We start from the raw sequence: 25,628 nt of genomic DNA on the forward strand, positions 1-25,628 counted from the left end.
TAGCTGGTTCCGTGCGCAGAGAGGTTAATGCAAGTGTAGCGAAATGCTTCTAGTTCCGGCAGTGCAGTAATATCTAACAATTTCCCAACAACTACATAGTACTCACAAGTCTAAAGGGGTGAATGAGAATATAAATATGTGGATGACCGAGCAGCATAGGCAAGGTGAAATAATGGTGTTATATGCATATCACTAATGTAAGATATGTAAACATTATTAAAGTGGCTTTATTTAAAATGGCATTGTTTAAAGTGACTAGTGATCCATTTAAGGTGGCCAGTGATTGGGTCTCAATGTAGGCAGCAGCCTCTCTGAGTTAGTGATTGCTGTTTAGCAGTCTGATGGCCTTGAGATAGAAGCTGTTTTTCAGTCTCTCGGTCCCAGCTTTGATGCACCTGTACTGACCTCGCCTTCTGGATGGAGGGCAGATAATTTGCCCACGGTGATGCTTTGTGCAGACCGCACAAGAGCCTTGCGGTTGAGGGCGGCGCAGTTGTCGTACCAGGCTGTGAAGCAGCCCGACAGGATGCTCTCGATTTGTGCATCTGTAAAAGTTTGAGTGTTTTAGGTGACAAGCCAAATTTCTTCAGCCTCCTGAGGTTGAAGAGGCGCTGTTGCGCCTTCACCACACTGTATGTGTGGGTGGACAATTTCAGTTTGTCCGTGACGTGTACACAGAGGAACTTAACTATCCACCTTCAACACTGCTGTCCCTCGGGTGTGAATAGGGGGGTGCTCCCTCTGCTCTTTCCTGAAGTCCACTATCATCTCCTTTTGTTTTCTTGACGTTGAGTGAGAGGTTGTTTTCCTGACACCACACTCCGTGTGCCCTCATCTCCTGTCTGTAGGCTGTCTCGTTGTTGCTAATCAAGCCCTCTACTGTTGTCTGCAAACTTGATGATTGAGTTGGAGGCATGCATGGCCATGAAGTCGTGGGTGAACTGGGAGTACAGGAGGGGGCTGAGCACGCACCCTTGTGAGGCCCCAATGTTGAGGGTCAGCGATGTGGAGATGTTGTTTCCTACCATCATCACCTGGGGACAGCCCACCAAAGTCCAGGACCCAATTGCGCAGGACGGGGTTGAGACCCAGGGCCTCCAGCTTGATGACGAACTTGGAGGGCACTATGGTGTTAAATGCTGAGCTGTAGTCGATGAACAGCATTCTTACATAGGTATTCCTCTTGTCCAGATGGGATAGTGCAGTGTGATGGCGATTTGCATTGTTTAGTTCAGTTATCTTTGCCTTCTTGGGTACAGGAACAATGGTGGCCATCTTGAAATGTGGGGACAGCAGACTGGTATAGGGAGTGCCTGAATATGTCCGTAAACACACCAGCCATGGTCTGTGCATGCTCTGAGTACGCGGCTAGGGATGCCGTCTGGGCCAGCAGCCTTGCGAGGGTTGACACTTTTAAACGTTTTACTCACGGAGGTCCCGGAGGAGGGAGGGGAGCAATCCTTGTTAGCGGGGCCGCGACGGTGGCACTGTATTATCCTCAAAGCGGGCAAAGAGGGCGTTTAGTTTGTTTGGAAGCATGACATCTGTGTCCGTGACGTGGCTGTTTTTCTTTTTGTAGTCCGTGATTTCCTGTAGACCCTGCCACATATGTCTTGTGTCTGAATTGCGACCCCATTTTGTCCCTGTACCTGCATTTCGTTTGTTTGATTGCCTTGCAGAGGGAATAACTACACTGTTTATTTTCAGCCATGTTCCCAGACCTCTTTCCATGGTTAAATGTGGTGGTTCACGCTTTCATTATTGCGCGAATGCCGGCGTCCATCCACGGTTTCTGGTTAGGGTAGGTTTTAATAGTCACAGTGGGTACAACATTCCCAATGCACTTCCTTATAAACTGACTCACTGAGTCAGCATATAGATCGATGTTGTTCTCTGAGGCTGACCGGAGCATATCCCAGTCCGCATGATCAAAACAATCTTGAAGCGTGGATTCCGATTAGTCAAACCAGCGTTGAATAGTTCTTGTCACTGGTACATCCTGTTTGAGTTTCTGCCTATAAGACGGTAGGCGCAAGATGGTGTCGTGGTCGGATTTACCGAAGGGTGGGTGGGTGGGTGAGTGCTTTGTATGCATCGCGGAAGTTAGAATAGCAGTGATCGAGTGTTACTCCCGCGAATACTGCAATCAGTATGCTGATTAGAATTTAGGTAGCCTTGTTTTCAAATTTGCTTTGTTAAAATCCCCAGCTACAATAAATGCAGCCTCAGGATATATGGTTTCCATTTTACATGGAGTCCAGTGAAGTTTCTTGAGGGCCGTTTTGGCGTCTGCTTGAGGAGGAATGTACACATCTGTGATGATTACTGACGAGAATTCTCTTGGGAGGTAATATGGCTGGCATTTGATTGTAAGGAATTCTAGGTTGAGTGAGCAGAAGGACTTGAGTTCCTGTATGTTGATATGATTACACCATGAGTCATTAATCATGAAGCATACACCCCTGCCATTCCTCTTCCCAGAGAGGTGTGTGTCTCTGTTGGTGCAATGCATGGATACGTCTGGTGGCTGAACCGATTCTGACAACATATCCCGAGAGAGCCATATTTCAATCTCTGGATGGCAACCAATTTTGTCTACCTTGTTGTCAAGAGATAGGACATTGGTGTGTAGTATACTCTGGAGTGGTGGGAGATGTGCACGTCTATGGAGCCTAACCAGGAGGCCGCTCCATCTGCCCCTTCTGCGGCGCCGTTGTTTTGGGTCGGCTTCTGGGATTAGATCCATTGTCCTGGGTGGTGGTCCAAACGGGATCCACTTCGGGAGAGTCGTAATTCCTGGTCGTTGTGTTGGTAAATTAACGTCATTCTTATATCCAATAGGTAATCCCGGCTGTATGTAATAAGACTTAAGATTTCCTGGGGTAACAAGGTAAGAAAATAATACATAAAGAACCAAATACAGCATAGTTTCTTCAGGACTCGAAGCGACCATCTCTTTTGGCGCCATCTTTCATGTGGTGCGAGCTATTTGTAAAAAATAAATAAAAAGGTGCTGTCTGGTGTGCTTAATATAAGGAATTTGACATGATTTATACTTTTCATACTTAAGTGTATTTTAGCAATTAAGTTTACTTTTGATACAGTATATTTAAAACCAAAGACTTTTACTCAAGTAGGATTTTACTGGGTGACTTTTACTTGAGTCATTTTCTATTAACCTGTAGTGACACCCCATCCCGTGAACGGGACCGTTGTCATCATCTGACACTAATTAGCATAACGCAACGGACATAAATCTTACTAGAAAATCTTCCTATTCATGAAAATCACAAGTGAAATATATTGGAACACATGCTTAGCCTTTTGTTAATCACCCTGTCATCTCAGATTTTCAAAATATGCTTTACAGACAACGCTAGACAAGCATTTGTGTAAGTTTATCATAGCCTAGCATAGCATTATGCCTTGCTAGCAGCAGGCAACCTTGTCACGGAAATCAGAAAAGCAATCAAATTCAATCGTTTACCTTTGATGAACTTCAGATGTTTTCACTCACGAGACTCCCAGGTAGACAGCCAAATTTCATTTTTTCCCAAAATATTATTTTTGTAGGCGAAATAGCTCCGTTTGTTCTTCACGTTTGGCTGAGAAATCGCCCGAAATTGCGGTCACCACAACTCCGAAAAATATTCCAAATTAGCTCCATAATATCGACAGAAACATGGAAAAAGTTGTTTAGAATCCTTCCTCAAGGTGTTTTTCTAATATCTATTCGATAATATATCCGTTGGGACAATTCGTTTTTCACTTGGACCGATTGGAATAATAGCTACCTCTGTATTTTACGCAAGAATCTCTCTCGGAGCCACCATGTGACCACTTACGCAATGTGGCCGCCTATGGCTATTCTTCAACAGAAATGCGTAAAACTACGTCACAATGCTGTAGACACCTTGGGGAATACGTAGAAAGCGTAAGCTCGTTGATGGTACATTCACCGCTGAATAGGGAATCATTGGAACGCAGCGCTTTCGAAACCTGGGGCACTTCCGGATTGGATTTTTCTCAGTCTTTTGCCTGCAACATCAGTTCTGTTATACTCAGACAATATCTTTACAGTTTTGGAAACGTTGGAGTGTTTTCTATCCAAAGCTGTCAATTATATGCATATTCTAGCATATTTTCCTGACTAAATATCCCGTTTAAAACGGAAACGTTTTTTTCTTCCAAAAATTAAAATACTGCCCCCTAACACCAAGAAGTTAAAGATATCTTTACTTTTTTAAGTATGACAATTGGGTACTTTTTCCACAACTGTTCATAACTTTAAATTGTCTTAATTTAACTTTGATTTAATGATATTTCAGTTAGTAGTATTAGGTTTTTTCTAGTTTGGTTCGCAACAGCAATGGGGGGACTTATGCATGCGTCCTTTCAGTCTTACAATGCTTTGCTCAGCTGTAAGGTTTGTTCAAATTTCTCATTAGAAGAAACAATAGCAAGATATAAAATCTCTCTCTCATTACCTTAGGCCTCCCATGTTTTGCGGTTATTCAAAAACAACTTAACTTTCTGAACCTAGAACTGTTAGATTCATTAGTTTGATCAAGAAATATCGCGGCAGCAGAAATGTAGCATGCATTCAACTGAAGGGAGTGGCTTAATAGGCCAAGTCGTATATCAAATGGAGAGAATATCAAATTTGGGCTTCTGTAACGAGACACAGGTGTGTTCTCTTTAAAAAAATATATAAAAACTGTCTTTTGGCCCAGATCTGACATTCGAGAGAGAAAAAAAAATATATATACAGTGCATTCAGAAAGTATTCAGACCCCTTGACTTTTTCCACATTTTGTTATGTTACAGCCTTATTCAAAAAATTAAAATAATAATCCTTGTCAATCTACACACAACACCCAATAATGACAAAGCAAAAATAGTTAAAAAATAAAAATTGTGCAAATTAAAAATAAATCATTCATCATGTTCAGGGCTGACCTAGTAACCAGCTGAAATGAAGGGCACAAGGATGGCATGCCCCCCCACTTAGTTAACTCTCTACTTTTAAATACCCCTGCAATGGACTTTTTTGTTGTTGTGAAATCTAATATTTTCCTCATACTCTGCTATATGGATGTCGCATGGATCTGTTTTATATATTTTATATTGACCTGTGTTAGTAGTTAGCACCTCATAGTTATTGCATTACAAGTGATTACAAGTGATTGAAAACACTGAAGAAAAGCATTCACAAAAGGTATACACCATTACACTTGTATTTCCAAAATGTCTGTCTATCCACCAGACCCGTTGTGTATTCCTCTGCTTGGCTGCTTGTATTGCCATGCGGGATGTTGAAATGGATCCGGACTGGAATAGCTGTTATTTTATGAGGTGACAGAGCCTGCTGACCTTCTCCTCCAGCCATGGCCTCCAGGGCCTAAGGGCGTGTGTGTCATGGAGTCAAAGGTGACCTAGAGGAGTTCAGTTCACTGGGCTGTAACCAAGTCCACATGCAGGTTACATGGGAATTACTACCCACACTATAAGCCACACAGATGTTACTCTAGTCTACAGCAGGTGGCAGACTTTCACACAGACGGCAGGAGAAGAAATTAAGGAATGTAATTGTAGGGAAATCAGTCAGCGCTATTCCCACCACTTTTTTTTTTTTTTACACTACTCTCAATAATGCCTGCTTCTGTTGGACATGCAATGGCAAGAAGTGGTTTCCCTCCCTTCTTCTTTTCTTCTTTGTAATCACTTGGCAGTGAATATTTATCTAGCAGCAGTCAAGCAGAACCCATTAGCTTTCTGTAGCGACGCCAAGAGAGCCAAACCTTGCCTTCAGCGCCTGACCAGGTGCCTACTTGGCACAGTGACCTGGATCATGACATGCAGGGGGAGAGTGGACGATCCACTGTTTTTGAGTTAGACCGGTGTTCAAATGCTATTTGAGTCTTTCAAATACTTGTTTGATCTAGCCCACCTGGAGTGCCATGTGGATGGGTTTTGCTGTTTTGCAAGCTCAATAAAGCACAGAGTATTTGAACCCAGGCCTGGAGTCCAGTGGAGGACAGACATTCTAGTAAGTTTGTTATCTAATTGGATTAGCCTATTGGATCATTGGATTGTAAAAGGTCAAACTGAACTGTAGGTAGGTGGGTTAGATGGCTTGCGGTAGATAAGTATTTTCTGTAAAGTTTGTTCTGTTTTTCTTTGCTCTCTTGGAGAGGAAACCAATTCTGACTTAATTGTACAAGAGTGTTTTCTGAAAGGGTTAAGTTCCCCCCCCTCATTTGAGTTGAAGGTCATACCAAACTGAATTGTAGGTAGATGGGTAGGTTGAATAGCTAGCGGTAGATAGTAGTTGGGTATTTTCAAACGGTCTATTCTACTCCCTTTTCTCATTGAAGGTTGTTAACCTCTCTGGCCAATATCCAGTGAGAATGCAGAGCACCAAATTCAAATACAGAAATACTCATTACAAAAATTCAGAAAAGATACAACTATTTTACATAGGTTTAAAGATGAACTTCTTGTGAATCCAACCACGGTGTCAGATTTAAAAAAAATACGAAAGCATACCATAGCCCAGCAGACAAATAATTACAAACAGTAACCAGCCAAGTAGAAGAGTTACACAAGTCAAAAATAGAGATAAAAGTAATCACTTACCTTTGATGATCTTCATATGATTGCACTCAGAAGACATTAATTTATTCAATAAATGTTCCTTTTGTTCGATAAATTCTCGCTTTATATCTGAAAACCTCCCCTTTGTTCGATCGTTTTCTTCAGTAATCCACAGGCTCCAACGCAGTCACAACAGGCAGACAAAAAATCCAAATTGTATCCGTAAAGTTCATAGAAACATGTCAAACGATGTTTATATTCAATCCTCAGGTTGTTTTTAGCCAAAATAATGGATAATATTTCAACCGGACAATAACGTTGTCAATATAAAAGGTAAACAAGAAAGGCACACTCTCGGTCTTGCGCATGAAAAATCTCTGTGACACGGCAGGGTCCACTCATTCAGACTACTCTTACTCCCTAATTTTTCAGAATACAAGCCTGAAACAATTTCTAGAGACTGTTGACATCTAGTGGAAGGCATAGGAACTGCAATTTGAGTCCTAAGTCGATGGATACTGTAATGGCATTGAATAGAAAAATAAAAACAAATAAAAAAATCCAGCTTCCTGAATGGATTTTTCTCAGGTTTTCGCCTGCCAAATCAGTTCTGTTATACTCAGACATTATTTTAACAGTTTTGGAAACTTTAGAATGTTTTCTATCCAAATCTACTAATTATATGCGTATCCTATCTTCTGGGCCTGAGTAGAAGGCAATTTAATTTGGGCACGCTTTTCATCCAAAATTCAAAATGCTCTCCCCTACCCTAGAGAAGTTAACAGTGTGTGTGTTTCAAAGATCTCTCTGATGCCCCATTTAAACTCCAGGTTAGGAAAAGATGATCTTGTGGTTGTCATTTCCTTACTCAAACAGCACTAGGGAACCAGTGAAAAGAAGGCGAGAGAGGGGAGAAATTAAAACTCAGACCAGGTCAGGGGGGGAAAACACAGTCTAAAAAAACTGGCAAACAGGGCTCCATTACGATTTGGAGAACATCAGTGGTGTGGAAGCACTTGAGCAGAATGGGGAGAGAAGACAGGAATGCCATCATGGTGCCCAGATGGCCTCCAAAATAAACACACGTGATCCCTGACCCCACCAGGACTGCTCTAGTGTGGAGGAATAACTGTGGTACAGAAACCTTTTTAAATGGAGTTTCACAAGTGGTATTACCTGAACGTCTCCAAAAGGAACACAGATTTGTGTTGTTGCTAAATGTTTTCAGTTTTTTTGCTGAACACGACCCATGTCTACTTGGCCAAATGGTCTCTCTGATCTGTCTGTAGATCGAGCCCACCACTGTCTGTCTTCATGCATTCAAATTCATCCTTGTCCCTCTTCATGCTTTTTAAATAATCTACTTATCTTCTCTGCCTTTCTCCCTGTGTCTACTATTTCTCTCTTGTTCTCGTTCACTCTTGCTCGCTCTCCTTTTATCTTCTCTGCCTCATTCCCCCTCTGCCTCACCACTGAGTTTTGAAATTCCTTGGCCCCATCCGGTACCAGCATGGGATGTTTGGCTTGGCATAGCCAGACTTGTTCCAGCACAGTACTTTCGTGGAACAGGCAGAGGAGGGAGGTAGTCTGTGGTGTTTTGCGCCAGCAATGATAATAAAGAATGTTGCTCTATTCTCAATCACTCTGTGGGACTTGTCTTCAGACCTGTATCTGACCTAGGGGTTCTGCTATCTAGTATCTACTGCTTTTAGTGAATACATTCTAAACTATTACTGGTAAATATGTATGTAATGTATGCTTATGTGTTATGAACATTCACTATGTGGATATACTTTACCAGTCAAGTTTGGACACACCTAGTCATTCTAGGATTTTTTTTTAGTTTGACTATTTTCGACATTGTAGAATAATATTGAAGACATCAAAACTATGAAAAAACACATATTGAATCATGTATTAACCCAAAAATTGCATTTCAATTAACAAGTGTGCATTATTAAAAGTTAATTTGTGGAATTTCTTTCCTTAATGCATTTGAGCCATTCAGTTGTGTTGTGACAAGGTATGGTTGGTATACAGACAATATAACCCTATTTGGTACAATACCAGGTTCTTATTATGACAAGAACAGCTCAAATAAGCAAAGAGAAATGATAGTCCATTACTTAAGGCATGAAGTTCAGTCAATCCGGAAAATGTCAAGAACTTTGAACAAATCTTCAAGATCAGTCGCAAAAACCATCAAACGCTATGATGGAACTGGCTCTCATGAGGACCGCCACAGGAAAGGAAGACCCAGCGTTACTTCTGCTGCAGAGGATAAGTTCATTAGAGTTACCAGCCTCAGAAATCGGCAAGTAACTGCACCTCAGATTGCAGCTCACAGAGTTCAGGTAACAAACACATCAACTGTTCAGAGGAGACTGGGTGAATCAGGCCTTCATGGTCAAATTGCTGCAAAGAAAACACTACTAAAAACACCAGTAAGAAGAAAAGACTTGCTTGGGCCAAGAAACACTAGCAATGGACATTAGACTGGTGGAAATCTGTTGCGTTCAACTGCTGTGTCTTTGTGAGATGCAAAGTAGGTGAACGGATGCTCTTCGTATGTGTGGTTCCCACCATGAAGCATGGAGGTGGTGTGGGGGTGCTTTGCCGGCGACACTCAGTGATTTATTCAGAATTCAAGGCACGCTTAACCAGCATGGCTACCACAGCATTCTGCAGAAAACGCCATCCCATGTGGTGTGCGCTCCGTCCAACTATCATTTGTTTTTCAACAGGACAATGACCCAACACACCTCCAGGCCGTGTAAAGGCTATTTGACCAAGAAGAGTGATGGAATGCTGCATCAGATGACCTCAACCCAATTGAGATGGTTTGGGATGAGTTGGACCGCAGAGTGAAGGAAAAGCAACCAACAAGTGCTCTGCTTAAATTGGAACTCCTTCAAGACTGTTGGAAAAGCATTCCAGGTGAAGCTACTTGAGAGAATGCAACGAGTGTACAAAGCTTTCATCAAGGCAAAGGGTTGCTACTTTGAAGAATCAAAAATATTACATATTTTTGATTTAACACTTTTTTTGTTTACTACATGATTCCATATCTGTTATTTTGTAGTTTTGATGTCTTCACTATAATTCTACAATGTACAAAATTGTAAAAAAAATAAAAATAACGAAAACCCTTTGAACGAGTAGGTGAATGAGTAACTTTTGACTGATCCTGTATATAATTGTGTACTTAATATTTTTATACAAAATGCAACATTAAGATCCTTTTCATCATTGGTGCATCCGCCAAAAGCTTTATATTGATTGGTGGCTGCAAAAGTAAATCTTGGTTTGTATAGTATCTGCATTCTTGCTGTAAGCTAATGTGATTACTAATTGTCATGGGCAATCATAATGACTTGAATGATTGCGTATATGAACTCTGATTTTTCTAAGATGGGTTGGGGTGGTTGTGGGTTCAGGACACCCTATCACTCACCCCATCTTTCACTGTAATTCTCTTCATTTAGTTGTCATGTGAGGCCTTTGATTTTCTACACCAGCTGAATCCAGGGGGAACAATCGCATGTATTGTACTTATGGTCTGTGTGTGTGTGTGTGTGTGGCATGATCCTGTGGACACCCTCTCCATGTGAAGATCATCAAAGGAAGCCATAGTCATCTTATTGACACTGGGTGCATGACCAGGCTGTTAAACTCCACTCCTGGTTCCCTTTCTTTTCTTATTTGGTTAGCTTTGAGGATATTGGACTGCCTGGTAAATGGGGGAATAACCCTAGGGCAGTTAGGCTAGCTCGTCACATTATGACATAGTACTGTTGTTCAGTTTGTGGGACAGTCTGTCTGTTCTCTCTTTAGTCTGAAGAATTAAGCAGCAGACCACTCAGTGAACTTTTAGCAGGCTTCTGAATGTGTAAGGGGTCAGACATTGAGTTTGGGTGATTGCTGCAACAGTAAAGAGATGTAACTGCTGTTTGATTTGTGGCTTCGCTTGGCTGGAGAGTGCATTAATAGGCCATGAAATGGTATATCATATCTGAAATAAACCGTAGGTCGCTCTAAGATTCATGCTGTGATTTGTAGGTCCGTCAGTTTATTGCTTTGTGAATGGTAATGAAGATATTGAGAACAAATGCTTGAATCCAATTCAAGTCTTTAATTTACATCCCAATGGAAGGATTGTGCTCAGCTGAAACACTATGCCAAGACAAGTTTTACACCTCCTACTGTCAACTTGCACGTGTTCATTGGTCTCATTCTCATTGGTCAAGTGCAAAAACACCTATACCGACTCATTGGTCATTTACATTTAACACTGGTCAACATGGCAACATATGGCTTCTAGATAATACTGAAGATTGTGTATGCATTGGTACTTCTGATCTTCTTAGTTCTCTGTGAGACGTGCAAAGTGGACCATACCTTCCCGAGAAGTTAACTAGTCACACAGGCAATGTGTAGGAGAAAGGTGTTTTAGCCATGTTACAGAAATACACATGTATTGAAACATAATCAGTTCCCATCATTTGGTATTTTTTACGGTGTCACTTATTTTTCATCCTGAATCCTTTTCTTTCCTAAAGGGTGTTGTTCTAGCGCACCACTATTATGTTGCCTTAAAAGGAAAGTGGGTCATGGCGAGCTGTTTTAGCTGTGTGCCTCATTAACTTCACTCACTCGGTCACTAAATAGGAATTCAAACATGGCCAGACTTTTAAAACTAGACATTAATGAGCAGTGGGCTGCCTTTTTGTAAACTTTCTGGCCCAGATTGAACTGCGTCATCATGATGAACTTGAATAGACTAGAGTGCTCTCTGTCTGGCATCATGAGAGATTAGAGAATCTTCCTATTTGATGACTCTGGTGAAGAGTTGCCATGTATACATTTAAAAAATAGTAATTTAAAAAATGTATCCTTGTTTTTTTTCTAGCAAATAACACGATCCTCACAAGAAGAAAAGTCAGACGATAAACCTGAAGAGGACAAGTTGGAGAAGTCAGAGAAAAAAGAGGACGAGCAGAATAAGGAAGAGGAAGAGAAAGATGAAAAGGAGGACTCCAGGTGAGTTTTGAATAGCTCTGTGTGCGTATACACTTTTGCATGGGTTTCCCACAGGTACAGCTTTTAGTCCTGGATATAGTCACCCTCTGGCCCGATCCACCTCTGAGAATCTGTACCTCCCAGTAAATGTTTACCTTCAGTTGAGGTGACAGGAATTCTGGAGCCCTCATAGATGTGTTGTATATCAGGCCATAGAGTGGGAGAGAACCACTGCCCTTCTCTGGGGTGATGGCCAGGCTGACCTCACCACCCGACTGCTTTCAATGTTCCATCGATTACTCCTGTCCTCTCTCCTTCGGATGTTCTACTCCAGTTAATTTTGAGATCAAGGGTTTAGAAGAATTGAGGAAAAGCGAAATGAAAAAGAGCTACTGACTCTTAAGAGGAGAGCCCGGCAGACATCTCGACCCCAGGACTCTGATCCATTAGCCAGATAACTCCCTGCCTTTTTACCCAGCTGGATCAGTGGGCAGCAGTTAGTCATGACTCATGTGTCCTAACCAACCATCAAATGAGAAATGCAAGTGCCTATAAAAAAATAAATGTTTTTTTGTTGTTGTAATTATTATTATTATATAGATTGGACTATTATTTAGATTTTCCTAAGCATTTAGCTATGCAAATAATAGGCTTGTACAGTTTATGAAAATGTCCATTGTGGAATTTACAGGCACTTGCATTTCTCATTTGATGGTTGGTTAGGACACATGAGTCATGACTAACTGCTGCCCACTGATCCAGCTGGGTAAAAAGGCAGGGAGTTATCTGGCTAATGGATCAGAGTCCTGGGGTCAAGATGTCTGCCGGGCTCTCCTCTTAAGAGTCAGTAGCTCTTTTTCATTTCGCTTTTCCTCAATTCTTCTAATCCCTTCTCCATCTCAAAATTAATTAGAGTTGAATAAAGAGTTGAGTTGAATAAAATAAAACAATCCCTTCTCTTGTGTCCTCCAGGGACATCGGAAAAGACAAAGACAAGTGTGACGGCGGGGAGGACGAGGACGGTAAGGAGCAGAGCACGCCACGTGGCAGGAAGACCGCCAACAGCCAGGGCCGACGCAAGGGAAGGATCACCACGCGCTCTATGGCCAATGAGGCTGCCTCTGTGGCTGCCGAGGAGCCACCGCCACCCGAGCCTCTCTTGCCCTCCGAGCCCCCTCAGCCTTCCAAACCTGAGCCTACTACCCAGAAGGCTGTGAGAGAGCCCACCAAATCTGCACCGGGTGAGCCCCCCATGGACCCTAACAGAGGAGGTAAGCACCTCAGCTATTCTATGCTTTTAGTACCCCACTACCATCCCCTGGAAGAAGAAAAAAAATGTTTACCAAGATGCATCTAAAAAAAAAAGACTTTTATGCTTACTAAGGTGGTTTACTAGTTTTGTGGTTATGTTGTATTTGTGACAATGGGACTGAGTAGATAATAAGTCTCAACTCCTGTCAACTCGCGGTATTGCTCCTCAGCTATGGAGGTTTGAACAAGTGTGTGGGGAGTGAACTGTGGCTTCATAATTATCTTATGTGAGAGATCAACTGTTTTTTTCCTGGAAAGGCCCTGAAATATAATAGCATTGTGAGGATGCTTTTATAGGTCCCAGCTATAGAAGAGGACGGCACAACTTGCCTAAATAAGTCCCAATGGTCATACAGCTGAGCTGAAACACCTCTTGCTTCAAGAAAAACACCACATACTATATAATTAACCCCAGGTACCTTTACACACACGTGACAGGGTGGGCAGTTAACAACTGGAGTCAGTTCTATTCATTAGCTATATTTCTATCATGTCACCGCACTGAATAGGTCCCTGGTTCACCAGGTTCAGGTTGATTTTCTTTTTGATGTTTTGCTCCTCAACACAATGCCATAACAGACTGTCTCACTTCTGTAACCTAGCCAGGGGTTCAGTCTGTTTAGCCTATACCCTAGCCATCATCACAATGGCAATAGTGTGGTGTCTGGGGTGGACCTGTTGTCATGGCTCCTCACAGCTGTATCTCAGCCGAACCACTTAATTTGTCCTTGTGCTGCTCTGAGAGCTTCTTTTGATGTTTGTGTGAGGAACGTCAAGACAGTGCAGGCTCAGGTCTCTGACCAGAGCATTCAAGCAAACACAAAAGTGTTTTAGAAAGGTGAATTTAAGCTACATCCTTGTAAAATTTGAATGGAATAATTGATTATCCATCTCAGAAAGGTGAATATCCATCCAAGGATGTAAAATCAAGTTGTATTATTTTAAGTAATTTCGTCTTTATGGCTAATTTCTGTACTGACCAAAACCTACATGTTGTGCTGTCCTTTTTTAAGTCAGACTGGGAAATAAGGTGCAGTTTGTCAACCCCTTGTCCCCTCTTGGCCCTGGTGCGTCAGGGATTTGCATAGGACCATTTTAAGTTCAATCTTCTGAAATGACTGACTGCTGAGCAGACTGCTTGTCTCCTCTCTTCTCCTCTGCTGATTCACAGCCTCCGTGCTGGTTTTGTGTGTGTTAGGCTTGGGCGGTATCCAGATAGTCATACCTTTATCTTTTGCCATCCCGGGATATTTGGTAATACCACCACTGAACACAAAGGAGTGCTATTTTCAAACCCCACTGAGCCTTTGAAATCCAAAGGTTAGCCTTTAACAAGTACATGTAAAATCCCATAGAGAATGCTAACGAGCATATTGCAAAACATTTATATGGTTTCTGACTGAAATTATTTGCAGGACAGACATCCCAGCTCAAAGTTATACAAGAAACAAAAAAATGTTACTCATAGTTTGCTGCAGGCACAAAACAAATATTAGACAGCAAGGCTCTAGAATCCAGGAGGGGATGATTGTGACCAAAAAGGTTAATTTTGGACTCATCGGTTCAGAGAATGGACTTCCAGAAACCTTCAGGTTTGTCCAGGTGGTCTCTGGCAAAGTTAAGATGGGCATTTTGGTTATTTTTTTGACAGCAGAGGCTTCTTCCTAGCAACCCTCCCATGAATTGCATTTCGGTTCAAATCTAATTTTATTTTTCACATGCGCCAAATACAACAGGTGTAGTAGACAAGCCCTTAACCAAAATTCAAAAAGCACTTGCACATGCGAGCAATCTTTTTTGCAGGTGCATGGTAACAGTTGAACAAGATGAAGGAAAAAGCCCTTAACCAACAAAGCAGTTAAGAAAATACCTTTAAAAATAAGTAAGATAAGAATATCAAATAATTAAAGAGCAGCAGTAAATAACAATAGCGGGGCTATATACAGGGGGTACCGGTACAGAGTCAATGAGCGGGGGCACCGGTGTCGAGGTAATTGAGGTAATTATGTACATGTAGGTGGAGTTATTAAAGTGGCTATGCATAGATAATAACAGAATAGCAGCATCGTGTGTGTGTGGTGGGGGGGGAGAGAGAGACAATGTAAATAGTCTCGGTAGCCATTTGATTAGCTGTTCAGGAGTCTTATGGCTTGGGGGTAGAAGCTGTTTAGAAGCCTCTTGGACCTAGACTCGGCACTCCGGTACCACTTGCCTTGCGGTAGCAGAGAGAACACTCTATGACTAGCGTGGCTGGAGTCTTTGACAATTTTTAGGGCCTTCCTCTGACACCGTCTGGTATAGAGGTCCTGTATGGCAGGAAGCTTGGCCCCAGTGATGTACTGGGCCGTGCGCACTTCCCTCTGCGTCCGGAGTCCGAGCAGTTGCCATACCAGGCAGTGATGCAACCCGTCAGGATGCTCTCGATGGTGCAGCTGTAGAACTTTTTGAGGATCTGAGGACCCATGCCAAATGTTTTCAGTCTCCTGAGGGCGAATAGATTTTGTAGTGTCCTCTTCACGACTGTCTTGGTGTGCTTGGACCATGTTAGTTTGTTGGTGAATTAGACGCCGAGGAACTTGAAGCTCTCAATCTGCTCCACTCCAGCCCCGTCGATGAGAATGAGGGCGTACTCAGTCCTTCTTTTCCTGTAGTCCACAATCATCTCCTTTTGACTTGATCACGTTGAGGGCGAGGTTGTTGACCTTGCACCACTGTTGACGTTGAGACTGGTGTTTTGCGGGTACTATTTAATGACGCTCCCAGTTGAGGACTTGTGAGGCGTCTGTTTCTCAAACTAGACACTCTAATGTACTTGTCCTCTTTTTCAGTTGTGCACCGGGGCCTCCCACTCTTTCTATTCTGGTTAGAGCCAGTTTGCGCTGTTCTGTGAAGGGAGTAGTATGAGATCTTCAGTTTTTGGGCATTTTCTCGCATGGACTATCCTTTATTTCCCAGAACAAGAATAGACTGACGAGTTTCAGAAGGTCTTTGTTTCTGGACATTTTGAGCCTGTAATCGAACCCACAAATGCTGACGCTCCAGATACTCAACTACAGACACCGGAGTCCTGCCCAAACTCATTCCTAACGATCTCTTCTTTGATTGGTTCATTTGGTACCCAATTATTTACCCACCCGATTTTACTTACCTACTTGATTTAACCAATGCAACTTGGGGTTCACTTATTTTTGCACCTGCACTAATTCCTTTTAATTTTGTTTTTCTGCTACATGCATGATTTCCTCTACACCAACGTGGTATTGGTAAATATAAACCTGTAATGTCAGATCACAAAGACTGGTTCTGATTTAAATCAAGATTTCATGGTAAAAAAACAAATCTGTAATTGCTCAAGGGGTTCACATACTTTCAAGCAGCACTGTACAGTATACTGCCCAAGCCTAGTGTTTGTGTTTTAAAACCCAGTTTGATCTCATTCAGAGTCTCACCAGTCCTATGGGCCGGGTCAAAAGCAGTCCATTGTATAGGGTCAGTCCAAAATGGTCCCCTATCTCTTCAAAGAGCCAGCCGAGATTAATGACCTGCCCACCTCCCTGGATCTTAAAAGCCATGGTGGGGTCATGAGGGAATGGCATTAAGATTAGGCGAACATATTGAACGGGACAGGAGCAGTGATTCAGTAAACATTTGAGTAGATTTAAGTCTGTGTGGTCCTAGACCGTTCGCTAGGAGCCGTCTAAACCGTAAGAATGTATCTCCTCAGTAAAAATGTTTTGTGTAAATGTCGGGTTCGTACTGCAGCTATATTGGTCCAAATGTTTACACAATCTCTATGGGTCCAGTGGAATAGGGTGGGCCAAGGTTCACACTCTCTCAGCCCCAGCCTCCATCAGCACCTGTGTGTGTGTGTGTGTGTGTGTGTGTGTGTGTGTGTGTGTGTGTGTGTGTGTGTGTGGTTAATGGTTGTTGCATTGTAGCAGCGATATGAGTGGTAAATATGTTGGCTGTTCTCTCTGTCTGTTTTGTCTCTGTCCAAGGCCGTTTCCCAAAGAGGGGGATGTTGGGAGGCCCGTCTCTACTCCGCTGTTTAGAGCCAGATCAGGTGACACGGACCCTCCCCTTGGGGGGGGAGAGGGAGGAGGGGGTTGGGAGGGAGAGGGAGAGAGAGAGCGAGCGAAGGGAAATAGGAGGGAGCATGAGAGAGCATGAGAGAAAGGGAGTGTAAGAGAGAGCGTGAGGGGTAGGTCTCGGCAGCGAGCCACAGAATGTAAACTGATTATTAGATTAGCAGCCATGAGAAGCAAGACGGCTGAGAAGCGGAACGAGCTTGGTACTGTACTTTCTCTCTCTGTGGGCTGATTATGAAGGTTTCTGTTCTCTCTCTGTGACTTAAGCAGGAGGAGCTGCTGCTGCGAACGGCGAAACCGGAGAGACTTCTCGCTGGACCGAGGAGGAGATGGAGGTTGCCAAAAAAGGTAGTGTTTTTGTTTTATTTCTCTACCTACTGTTTCTCTCACCCCTCTCTCTTTCTAGTTTGATCTCTCTCCTCGAAATGTGTATTTATTATTGATCCCCATTACTTCCTGCCAAGGCAGCAGCTACTCTTCCTGGGGTCCAGCAAAATTAAGGCAGTTATACAATTTTAAATACATTACAATATATTCGCAACACATTAAGTGTGTGCCCTCAGGCCACTACTCTACTATCACACAAAATCCATGTGTACGTGTGTGTATGTTATCTTATGCATGTGTTTGTGCTTGTCTCTTCACAGTCCCCACTGTTCCATAAGGTGTATTTTTATCTGTTTAATACTGATTCTACTGCTTGCATGAGTTACTTGATGTGGAATAGAGTTCCAAGTATTTCTGGCTCTATGTAGTACTGTGCACCTCCCATAGTCTGTTCTGGACTTGGGGCTTGTGAAGAGACCTCTGGTGGAATGTCTTGTGGGGTATGCATGGGTGTCCGAGCTGTGTGCCAGTAGTTCAAACAGACAGCTCAGTGCATTCAACATGTCAATACCTCTCACAAAAACAAGTTTGCTCCAACATAAACTATCACTCTGACACTCGCCTGGCTGGGTGCATAACTGGTGGAGGCTTTTAGGGTGAAGCAAGACGGAGTGGTTTGAGCGAGGATACTTTTTCTGGTAGCCAACTGCAGTGGCTCTGTTCTGCGTGCCGCTCAAAACTGATCTATTAGGCCAAAGTATGAAGTAACAGAGTGTGACAGTTTGAGTTTCCCCTAAAGATCATATCTATTATTCACAAAACAATTTGCCAGATCTCTGGATCTTATAGGACTTTACCCCCCAAAAAATTATCTCCAAAACTTTTGAGAGGTGAGTCTTTCATTTCATGCAGTTACTGACAGTGGACACAACAGCGTTTCTGCCTTCGCCAGTTGCATCACTCAGTCCATGGGAGATTGACCCCATCGACCCATAGTTACCTTCCAGCCAGGCCAGTACTCCTCCATCTTTGTCAGTGTAGACTCTGATGGACAATGGGAGAAAAAGGGAGAGGGCGAGACATGTCGAGTTTCCATCATTTATCCTGGTGTTTTACCTAAAAGGCTCAGACTTTTCTGTTTCCATCTACGTGTACCAGCACCCGTGTCTCACTGGGCCATGGCGCCGGTGGACCTGCTCCTCCTTGGGGCCAATGCCAGGCCACTGGTACTTTTCAGCTGTCATTTCCATAATAATGGCTAACTGTGAACTTTAGTACCTTCTCACAAAGTAACGTTCTTGATAATGCAGAGGTTGTTGATTCTGCTCGCCCAAAGTTTTTAGTGTCACACTCCTGATGGAGAAACAATAACACTAGAGCTTACTTTAATAGAAAACACTGGCATTACTTTGGTGTGGGGTAAGTCTTAGGTGGAAGTGCAGCATGAGAGTGCCAATGGGGCTAAGCACATTGGACGGGAGAGTAAATAGAAGGATTAATGGGAATTAATTAAGGCTGTCTTGGGTGGGTTTGCGGGTTTGGAAATGATTTGGTCATGCTCCCCCAACCCATGTACATTTTCCCGTACATAGACTTCAGTCGACAAACCTAGCCTATATATCCCACGGAGTTACTGCCTCTGCTGTGCATTTCTGTATTTTCTGTATTGCAGAATGCTGATGCCAGATACAGTATTCTGTTTTGCCATTGGTATCATTTGGTTGGTCATACATTCACAGCCAAAAGTGAATCACTGTAATCATACAGTGACTAGGGCTGTTAATTTAGAGTAGTCTGATTGAATTAACAGGGTCTAGCAGAGATGCCACTGATACCCAAGGTCTTAAATCTGAAGCTCCTCCAGACCAGACAGTACAGAGGGGGAGTTTTTAAAAGCTGACATGTTTGAAAGGAGCACTTTCATTCATTGGGCTGCCTAACAATAGTGTACATTAAGATGCTGGCACAGTGTTCTGCGTAGTTTCACAACAGCCTTTTTATGTTTTGCCCACTGCTGGATGGGTCAGAGTGCCCCCCCTTGTCTTTTTTTCTCACGTTCTCCCTATCTTCATGTAAGCTGTATGTAACAGGGCTTGTACATGTGAGAAGGAGGATAGGTGGTAGTGCTGTACTGGTGGTAGGCCTCATGACGAATATTAGGGATCAGTCCGTCTGAAAGCAGCATTAAGTCCTACACAATTTAATGCATATCAACAACAAAAACTTTTAGGAAAGACGCTGATATGATTACTTCTAATAATCTAAGAGATGGGTGAATATAGCATTCACAGTATTCACACATTTTCAAATCAACATGTATCACATGCTACGTAAACAACAGGTGTAGACTAACACTGACATGCTTACTTACGGGCCCTTCCCAGCATTGCAGAGGGGGGGGGGGGGGGGGGGGGGGGGGGAAGACACAGTAGAAAGAATAGCAAAGAACATTGAAAAATAACAACTCAAGGAACAAACAGAAAAATAATAACACAAGGAATAAATGTAACTATGAGTAACGATAACTTGGCTATATACACGGCGTACCAAGTCGAAGTGCAGGGTTACGAGGTAGTTATGTACATGTACAGTGCATCCGGAAAGTATTCAGACCCTTTGACAATTTCCACATTTTGTTACGTTACTGCCTTATTCTAAAATGGATTAAATAAAAACTTTTCCTCATCAATCTACACACAATACCCCATAATGACAAAGCTAAAAACAGGTTTTTAGAAATGTTTGCACATTTATTAATAATGAAAAACAGATACATAAGTATTCAGACCCTTTGCTATGAGACTCTAAATTGAGCTCAAGTGCATCCTGTTTCCATTGATCATCCTTGAAATGTTTCTACAACTTGATTGGAGTCCACCTGTGGTAAATTTTAAATATTTGCTGCATTGAAGGTCCCCAAGAACACAGTGGCCGCCATCATTCTTAAATGGAAGAAGTTTGGAACCACCAAGACTCTTCCTAGAGCTAGCTACTCGGCCAAACTGTGCAGTCGGGGGAGAAGGTCCTTGGTCAGGGAGATGACCAAGAACCCAATGGTCACTCTGACAGAGCTGTAGAGTTCCTCTGTGGAGATGGGAGAACCTTCCAGAAGGAAAACCATCTCTGCAGCACACCACCAGACGGAAGCCACTCTTCAGTAATAGGCACATGATCGACCGCTTGGAGTTTGCCGAAAGGCACCTAAAGGACTCAGACCATGAGAAACAAGATTCTCTGGTCTGATTAAACCAAGATTGAACTTTTTGGCGTGAATGCCAAGCGTCACGTCTGGAGGAAACCTGGGACCATCCCTACGGTGAAGCGTGGTGGCAGCATTAGGCTGTGGGGATGTTTTTCAGAGGCAGGGACTGGGAGTCTAAGTCAGGATCGAGGGAAAGATGAACGGAAGAAGTACAGAGATCCTTGATGAAAATCTGCTCCAGAGCTCAGGACCTCAGACTGAGGTTAAGGTTCACCTTCCAACAGGACAACAACCATAAGCACACAGCCAAGACAACACAGGAGTGGCTTTGGGACATGTCTCTGAATGTCCTTGAGTAACCCAGCCAGAGCCCGTAATTGAACCCAATCTAACATCTCTGGAGAGACCTGAAAATAGCTGTGCACTCTCCATCTAACCTGAAAGAGCTTAAGAGGATCTGCAGAAAGGAATGGAAGACAATTCCCAAATAAAGGTGTGCCAAGCTTGTAGCGTCATAACAAGAAGACTTCAGGCTGTAATTGCTACCGAAGGTACTTCAACAAAGTAGTGCGTAAAGAATCTGAATGCTTATGTAAATGTGATATTTTATACTTAAATTTGCAAATAATTAAAAAAATCTGTTTTTGCTTTGTCATTATGGGGTATTGTGTGTAGATTATTGAAGGGGAAAAACAATGGATTCAATTTTAGAATAAGGCTGTAATGTTATAACACTTTTGAAAAAGTCAAGGGGTCTAAATACTTTCCGATTGCAACGGGATAGATAAACAGTAACAGCAGCGTATGTGATGAGTCAAAAGAGATTAGTGCAAAAAGGGTCATTGCAGGTATTCCGAGTAGCTATTGGTTAACTATTTAACTAACCATTTTAGCAGCCTTATAGCTTGTGGGTAGAAGCTCTTCAGGGTCCTGTTGGTTCCAGATTTGGTGCATCGGTACCGATTGCCTTGTGGTAGCACAGAGAATAAATTGACTTTGGTGGCTGGTGTCTTTGATAATTTGGGGGGAGAATGGATAATGTCCACGTTATATACTGTAGGTGTTTTTAGCGGTTTTCTGGCCAACACTAAATAGGGCAACTAGACCACCATTATCATTTTGAAGTGATTACTACTACAAAAAAAATATCTAATCATAAGACTATTACACGTGACTCAAACCCGACGCTAAATGTTCTGTCCGGTGTCTTCTGTCTTATTAGTTCAGATGATGTTGTAATGGACCTTTGTCCTATTCTGGGTTCCAGTCTGAGGTGTTTTGTCAAAGTGCCGGTGTCCTTTAGCTCAGAAATGCAGTGGATGAAGGGGGAGGGAGGTTGGAGAGAGACCCTAATGTCAAAGGTAATCAATCGGCTGTCGATCTTCCAGTCCACTGCACCTCTCTGTAAGCGTAGTCTGTCGTAAACAGTTTGAGACTCCATTAAAGCTAATTGTTGGATTAGATGTGTGCTGTTGGCCTGCAGGGTTTTACCAGGTGAGATGGTGTCAATCTGTAGTAGGTTAATATTCAATGAATATGCTTGATCTGGGCCTGTTTTAGGTTCAGATCCCAACCCAGTCTCCCTCTCTCTCCTCTGCCAGGGCTTGTCGAGCACGGGCGCAACTGGCCAGCCATTGCCAAGATGGTGGGCACCAAGAGCGAGGCTCAGTGCAAGAACTTCTACTTCAACTACAAGAGACGGCACAACCTGGACAACTTGCTCCAGCAGCACAAGCAGGTACGGCAACGCTCAACACAATTAATTACCAGGGTTGTGTTCATATGGGCACATAAAAAATGTAAATACAATGGCAATAAAAGAGTATACCTTATCATCCAGGCAGTCCCTACCAGTTTCAGTTAATTTTCTCAGTTTGGTGCTTAATAACATTGTTCAGGTCCAATGTGAAGAGTTTTATTTTCTTTAACGTCTATTAGAACTTGTATGTCTGTCACTATCTTTAATCGATTTTCTGTAATAATCAGAGGAGCAGTGAAGTTGATGTTTGTTCTATAACCTGTGTTTCTTCAGGACACACGGCGGGCACGGGGAGATCGAGACCCGTCTCAGAGCGAGAGCATGGCTTCAGCTGACGACGACCAAAACCCAGAGGATAGTGATGGTCAGTCAGAGAGATGTCGCACACCATCCATCTGTATATCCTCGCATTCAGACACACTTACACTGTCTGCACAGCACAAATACACAAACACAACCACTGTTAAGAATTGATTTTGATGATTATTTACTTACATTTGATCTGAGTGAATAAACAATGTAGTTGTGTGTGTGAATGAGAGATTTAGAGAAACGCCTCTATGGAAGAGTGAAGCGAAGTCTAAAAGAGTGAGTCCACTTCAGAAAGAGCCTCTTGAACTGTCTGTCTTCTGAGAATTTGATTTGAATTATGGCGAAATAGCCCCGGTATTTTCTCTATACTGTCTGTAGTTTTAATGAGAGAGAAAAAAGGGATCAAATAGAAAGGGAGAAGGAGGGGGAAAAGCGAGAGATAAAAGATGTGAACTAATTCTGACTGCTGGGTCTGGGTTATGTAACTGTTCCTTGGCTTTGAAGGAAGCGTGCTGCATGGAACGCAGAGTGCTGCTCCACTCTTTTGATCCACCGGGCCTCCCCCGGTTTCTTTCTCTCTACCCCTCTCCCACTCTCTCCCCAACTCTCTGCTCTTTTCCCCATCACCTGGTCTCTTTCTCCTTCTCTGTGTCTCTTCTCGCCCCCCTCTCTCTCCCTCTCCACTTGCAGTCTTCTATCTCTCTCGGTCTTGCTTTCTCTCTCTCCACTCTTAAAGTTCTAAAATGTTGTCGTAACAGGGCCTGTTTTGAATATTTAAATCCCTTGCCCTGCAATGCTCTGCCATGTATGGGGATACATTAATGCGTGTGAGTCCAGATTAAGTCTGGTACCTTTCCATTTCATCCTGTCCCTAAATGTCCTCATGAATTCAATGTCTCCCTTGGGTTTGTCACAAACCGATCACTCACCGACTGTTGCTCTTGGCCATCTCTTTCTCTCTCCCTCTTTCTTCTCCCCTTCTATCTCTCTTTCTTTCTCTTTTGGCGTGGAGCCCATCTCCCTCCAGCTTTTGGTTGTGGTTAAGCAAAGTGGCTGAGGTGAAGCAAATTGGTTTAGGGTTGAGCCTCTCACCTGACTGGGAGGAGGGAGGTAGTAGAGGCTTCCCCCTACCCTTGTAGCCTGCTAGTCTCTGTCTCTCTCTATCCCTCCTGCTGCCTTGCTGCCCCTCCTGATGACAACCAACTACGATCAGATATTTGTAAAGTTGTGTCTGGACTACATAAAGTCACTATATTATGTTGTTTTTGAAGCTCTCATTGACTCCCAAGGAAACTCAAACTGTCCTCAAGGTCTTGGTTGGTTGGTGTAACTGCCTGCTGATTGAGTGTCATGTGGTTGAGCAAAGGCAGTAATTCTGCTGGGAGGGGAGTGTTCAGTGTTCTAAAACCCAGCTTCTGTCAGAAGGGACACATTTAGATTATTTGTTTTTGGTCACATTATTTGGACAGACTCTTTTGTGTTTGATTTGATTCAGTTTGACCTGTGTTAGAGATTTATCTTGGCATCGACACATGCTTTTTGTATTCAATGTTCAGGTTTCTTCTCTCCATGGCAATAGTGCCAGACACAGGCAACATTGCATGCATCATTGGTTTGCAGAATATTTATGCATCGTCTGTGTTTTTATCTATACTGCATATTTTTATCCATAACATTTCTATCTGCTTGGATCATTATATGTGTCCCTCTCCTCAGGGTCACTTTCTATGTATGCCATACAGAGTGATTTAAGTGTGTCTCACCCATTTCTTTTCCTGTTCTGTGTGCCCATAAAGGTGGAGATAACAGCTCAGACACAGAGAGCGCCCCGTCCCCGTCGGACCCCTCCAAGGCCGGAGGGGATTCCCAGAGGGGAGACGGAGTTGGAGGGTCAGAGAACCAGTGGTCCAACAAGGGCCAGGCTAGCAATGGGAGGGTCCAGGAGCCCTCCTACGGGGAGCTGAGGGTCAAGTTGGAGAAGAGCCCCGAGGGAGAGGCCAGAGAGCCTGGCTCTCAGGAGGATGGGGAGAGGGCCCGGGTGGCCTACGAGGGCCATGGGCACCCCAAGAGCGAGCCCCAGGATGTGGACATGAAGCCTGGGGGGGCCGGGGAGGTGCAGGTGAAGGTGGAGCCTGACTCTGCCAAGGAGAAGGGGGAGCCAGAGAAGCAGAGGGAGGGGCACCACTCAGACAATGACTCCAGTGCCACCTGCAGCGCCGACGAAGATGTAGACGCTGAGCCCGAGAGACAGAGGTGGGTCAGGATGATGATCACAGGGATGGACTTAAAAAACACATTTGGACTTAAAAATTAAAGCTATTTGGGTGAAGCTAATGATCACTCAGCTGTTGATACTATCAGTATAGGGGATCAGATGAGGGCAAAATGTACTTAGATTAATTATTAAGGTGGTAAATGGTTGATATTATTAGTGGTAATTGAATCGTTCCATACAGGACTCCTTTATTGTAACTCCTTTGACCATTACCTCAACTCTTTCTGAACAGTGTGTCTCATCGTTCCTCTCCTGTCTACCCCTATCTCCTGTGACCTCAGGATTTTCTCTAGTATGGACAAGCCTTCGTTGCTCAGCCCTCCCGGCTCAGTGCTGATGTCCACGGCCAAGCAGGCCCACCTCAACATGCAGCAGCTCCAGCAGCGCGCCGCTACCATCCCGCCCATGGTCAGTCACTATAGCAACCCACACTTTTCTATGATCAGATATGCCCATTCGGCGAGGCAGGCACACGGAGGCAGGCAGCAGGGTGAAAGCATGTCTTGTTTAGACCAACCTCCCTGTCAAGTGAGTCCATCATCCCCAGCATTTTTCCAACCAACCTGTCAATCAATCAATTTGTTACCAATCATTAATCTTCTGTCATTCAATCAGTTGAGCAGTGTGTCAGCATGGATTTAAATCAATCAAATTGTGCCCATCTTTTGTGTAATCAATCATGCTAATGTACTGACACTGTCAAATTGTTTTCTGATGTAAATTTCTTTCCCTCCAATG

General features: G+C 43.3%; 1 protein-coding gene across 8 annotated transcripts in view; it reads left to right on the forward strand.

Annotated features, from left to right (window-relative positions):
• LOC139418248 (nuclear receptor corepressor 1-like) overlaps positions 1-25,628 on the forward strand; it is a 126,704-nt gene that overhangs the window by 65,721 nt on the left and 35,355 nt on the right. For 7 of the 8 annotated variants that reach the window (XM_071167550.1, XM_071167553.1, XM_071167555.1 and 4 more), the window contains 7 exons: positions 11,507-11,637; positions 12,589-12,887; positions 17,283-17,363; positions 22,146-22,282; positions 22,577-22,667; positions 24,412-24,868; positions 25,172-25,418. In XM_071167550.1, coding sequence (XP_071023651.1) covers positions 11,507-11,637; positions 12,589-12,887; positions 17,283-17,363; positions 22,146-22,282; positions 22,577-22,667; positions 24,412-24,868; positions 25,172-25,418 — 1,443 coding nt within the window. The remainder of the gene's footprint in view (positions 1-11,506; positions 11,638-12,588; positions 12,888-17,282; positions 17,364-22,145; positions 22,283-22,576; positions 22,668-24,411; positions 24,869-25,171; positions 25,419-25,628) is intronic. The other variant, XM_071167556.1, reaches the window with a different exon arrangement.

The sequence above is a fragment of the Oncorhynchus clarkii genome, chromosome 10 (assembly GCF_045791955.1).
Source record: "Oncorhynchus clarkii lewisi isolate Uvic-CL-2024 chromosome 10, UVic_Ocla_1.0, whole genome shotgun sequence".
Lineage (NCBI taxonomy): Eukaryota > Metazoa > Chordata > Actinopteri > Salmoniformes > Salmonidae > Oncorhynchus > Oncorhynchus clarkii.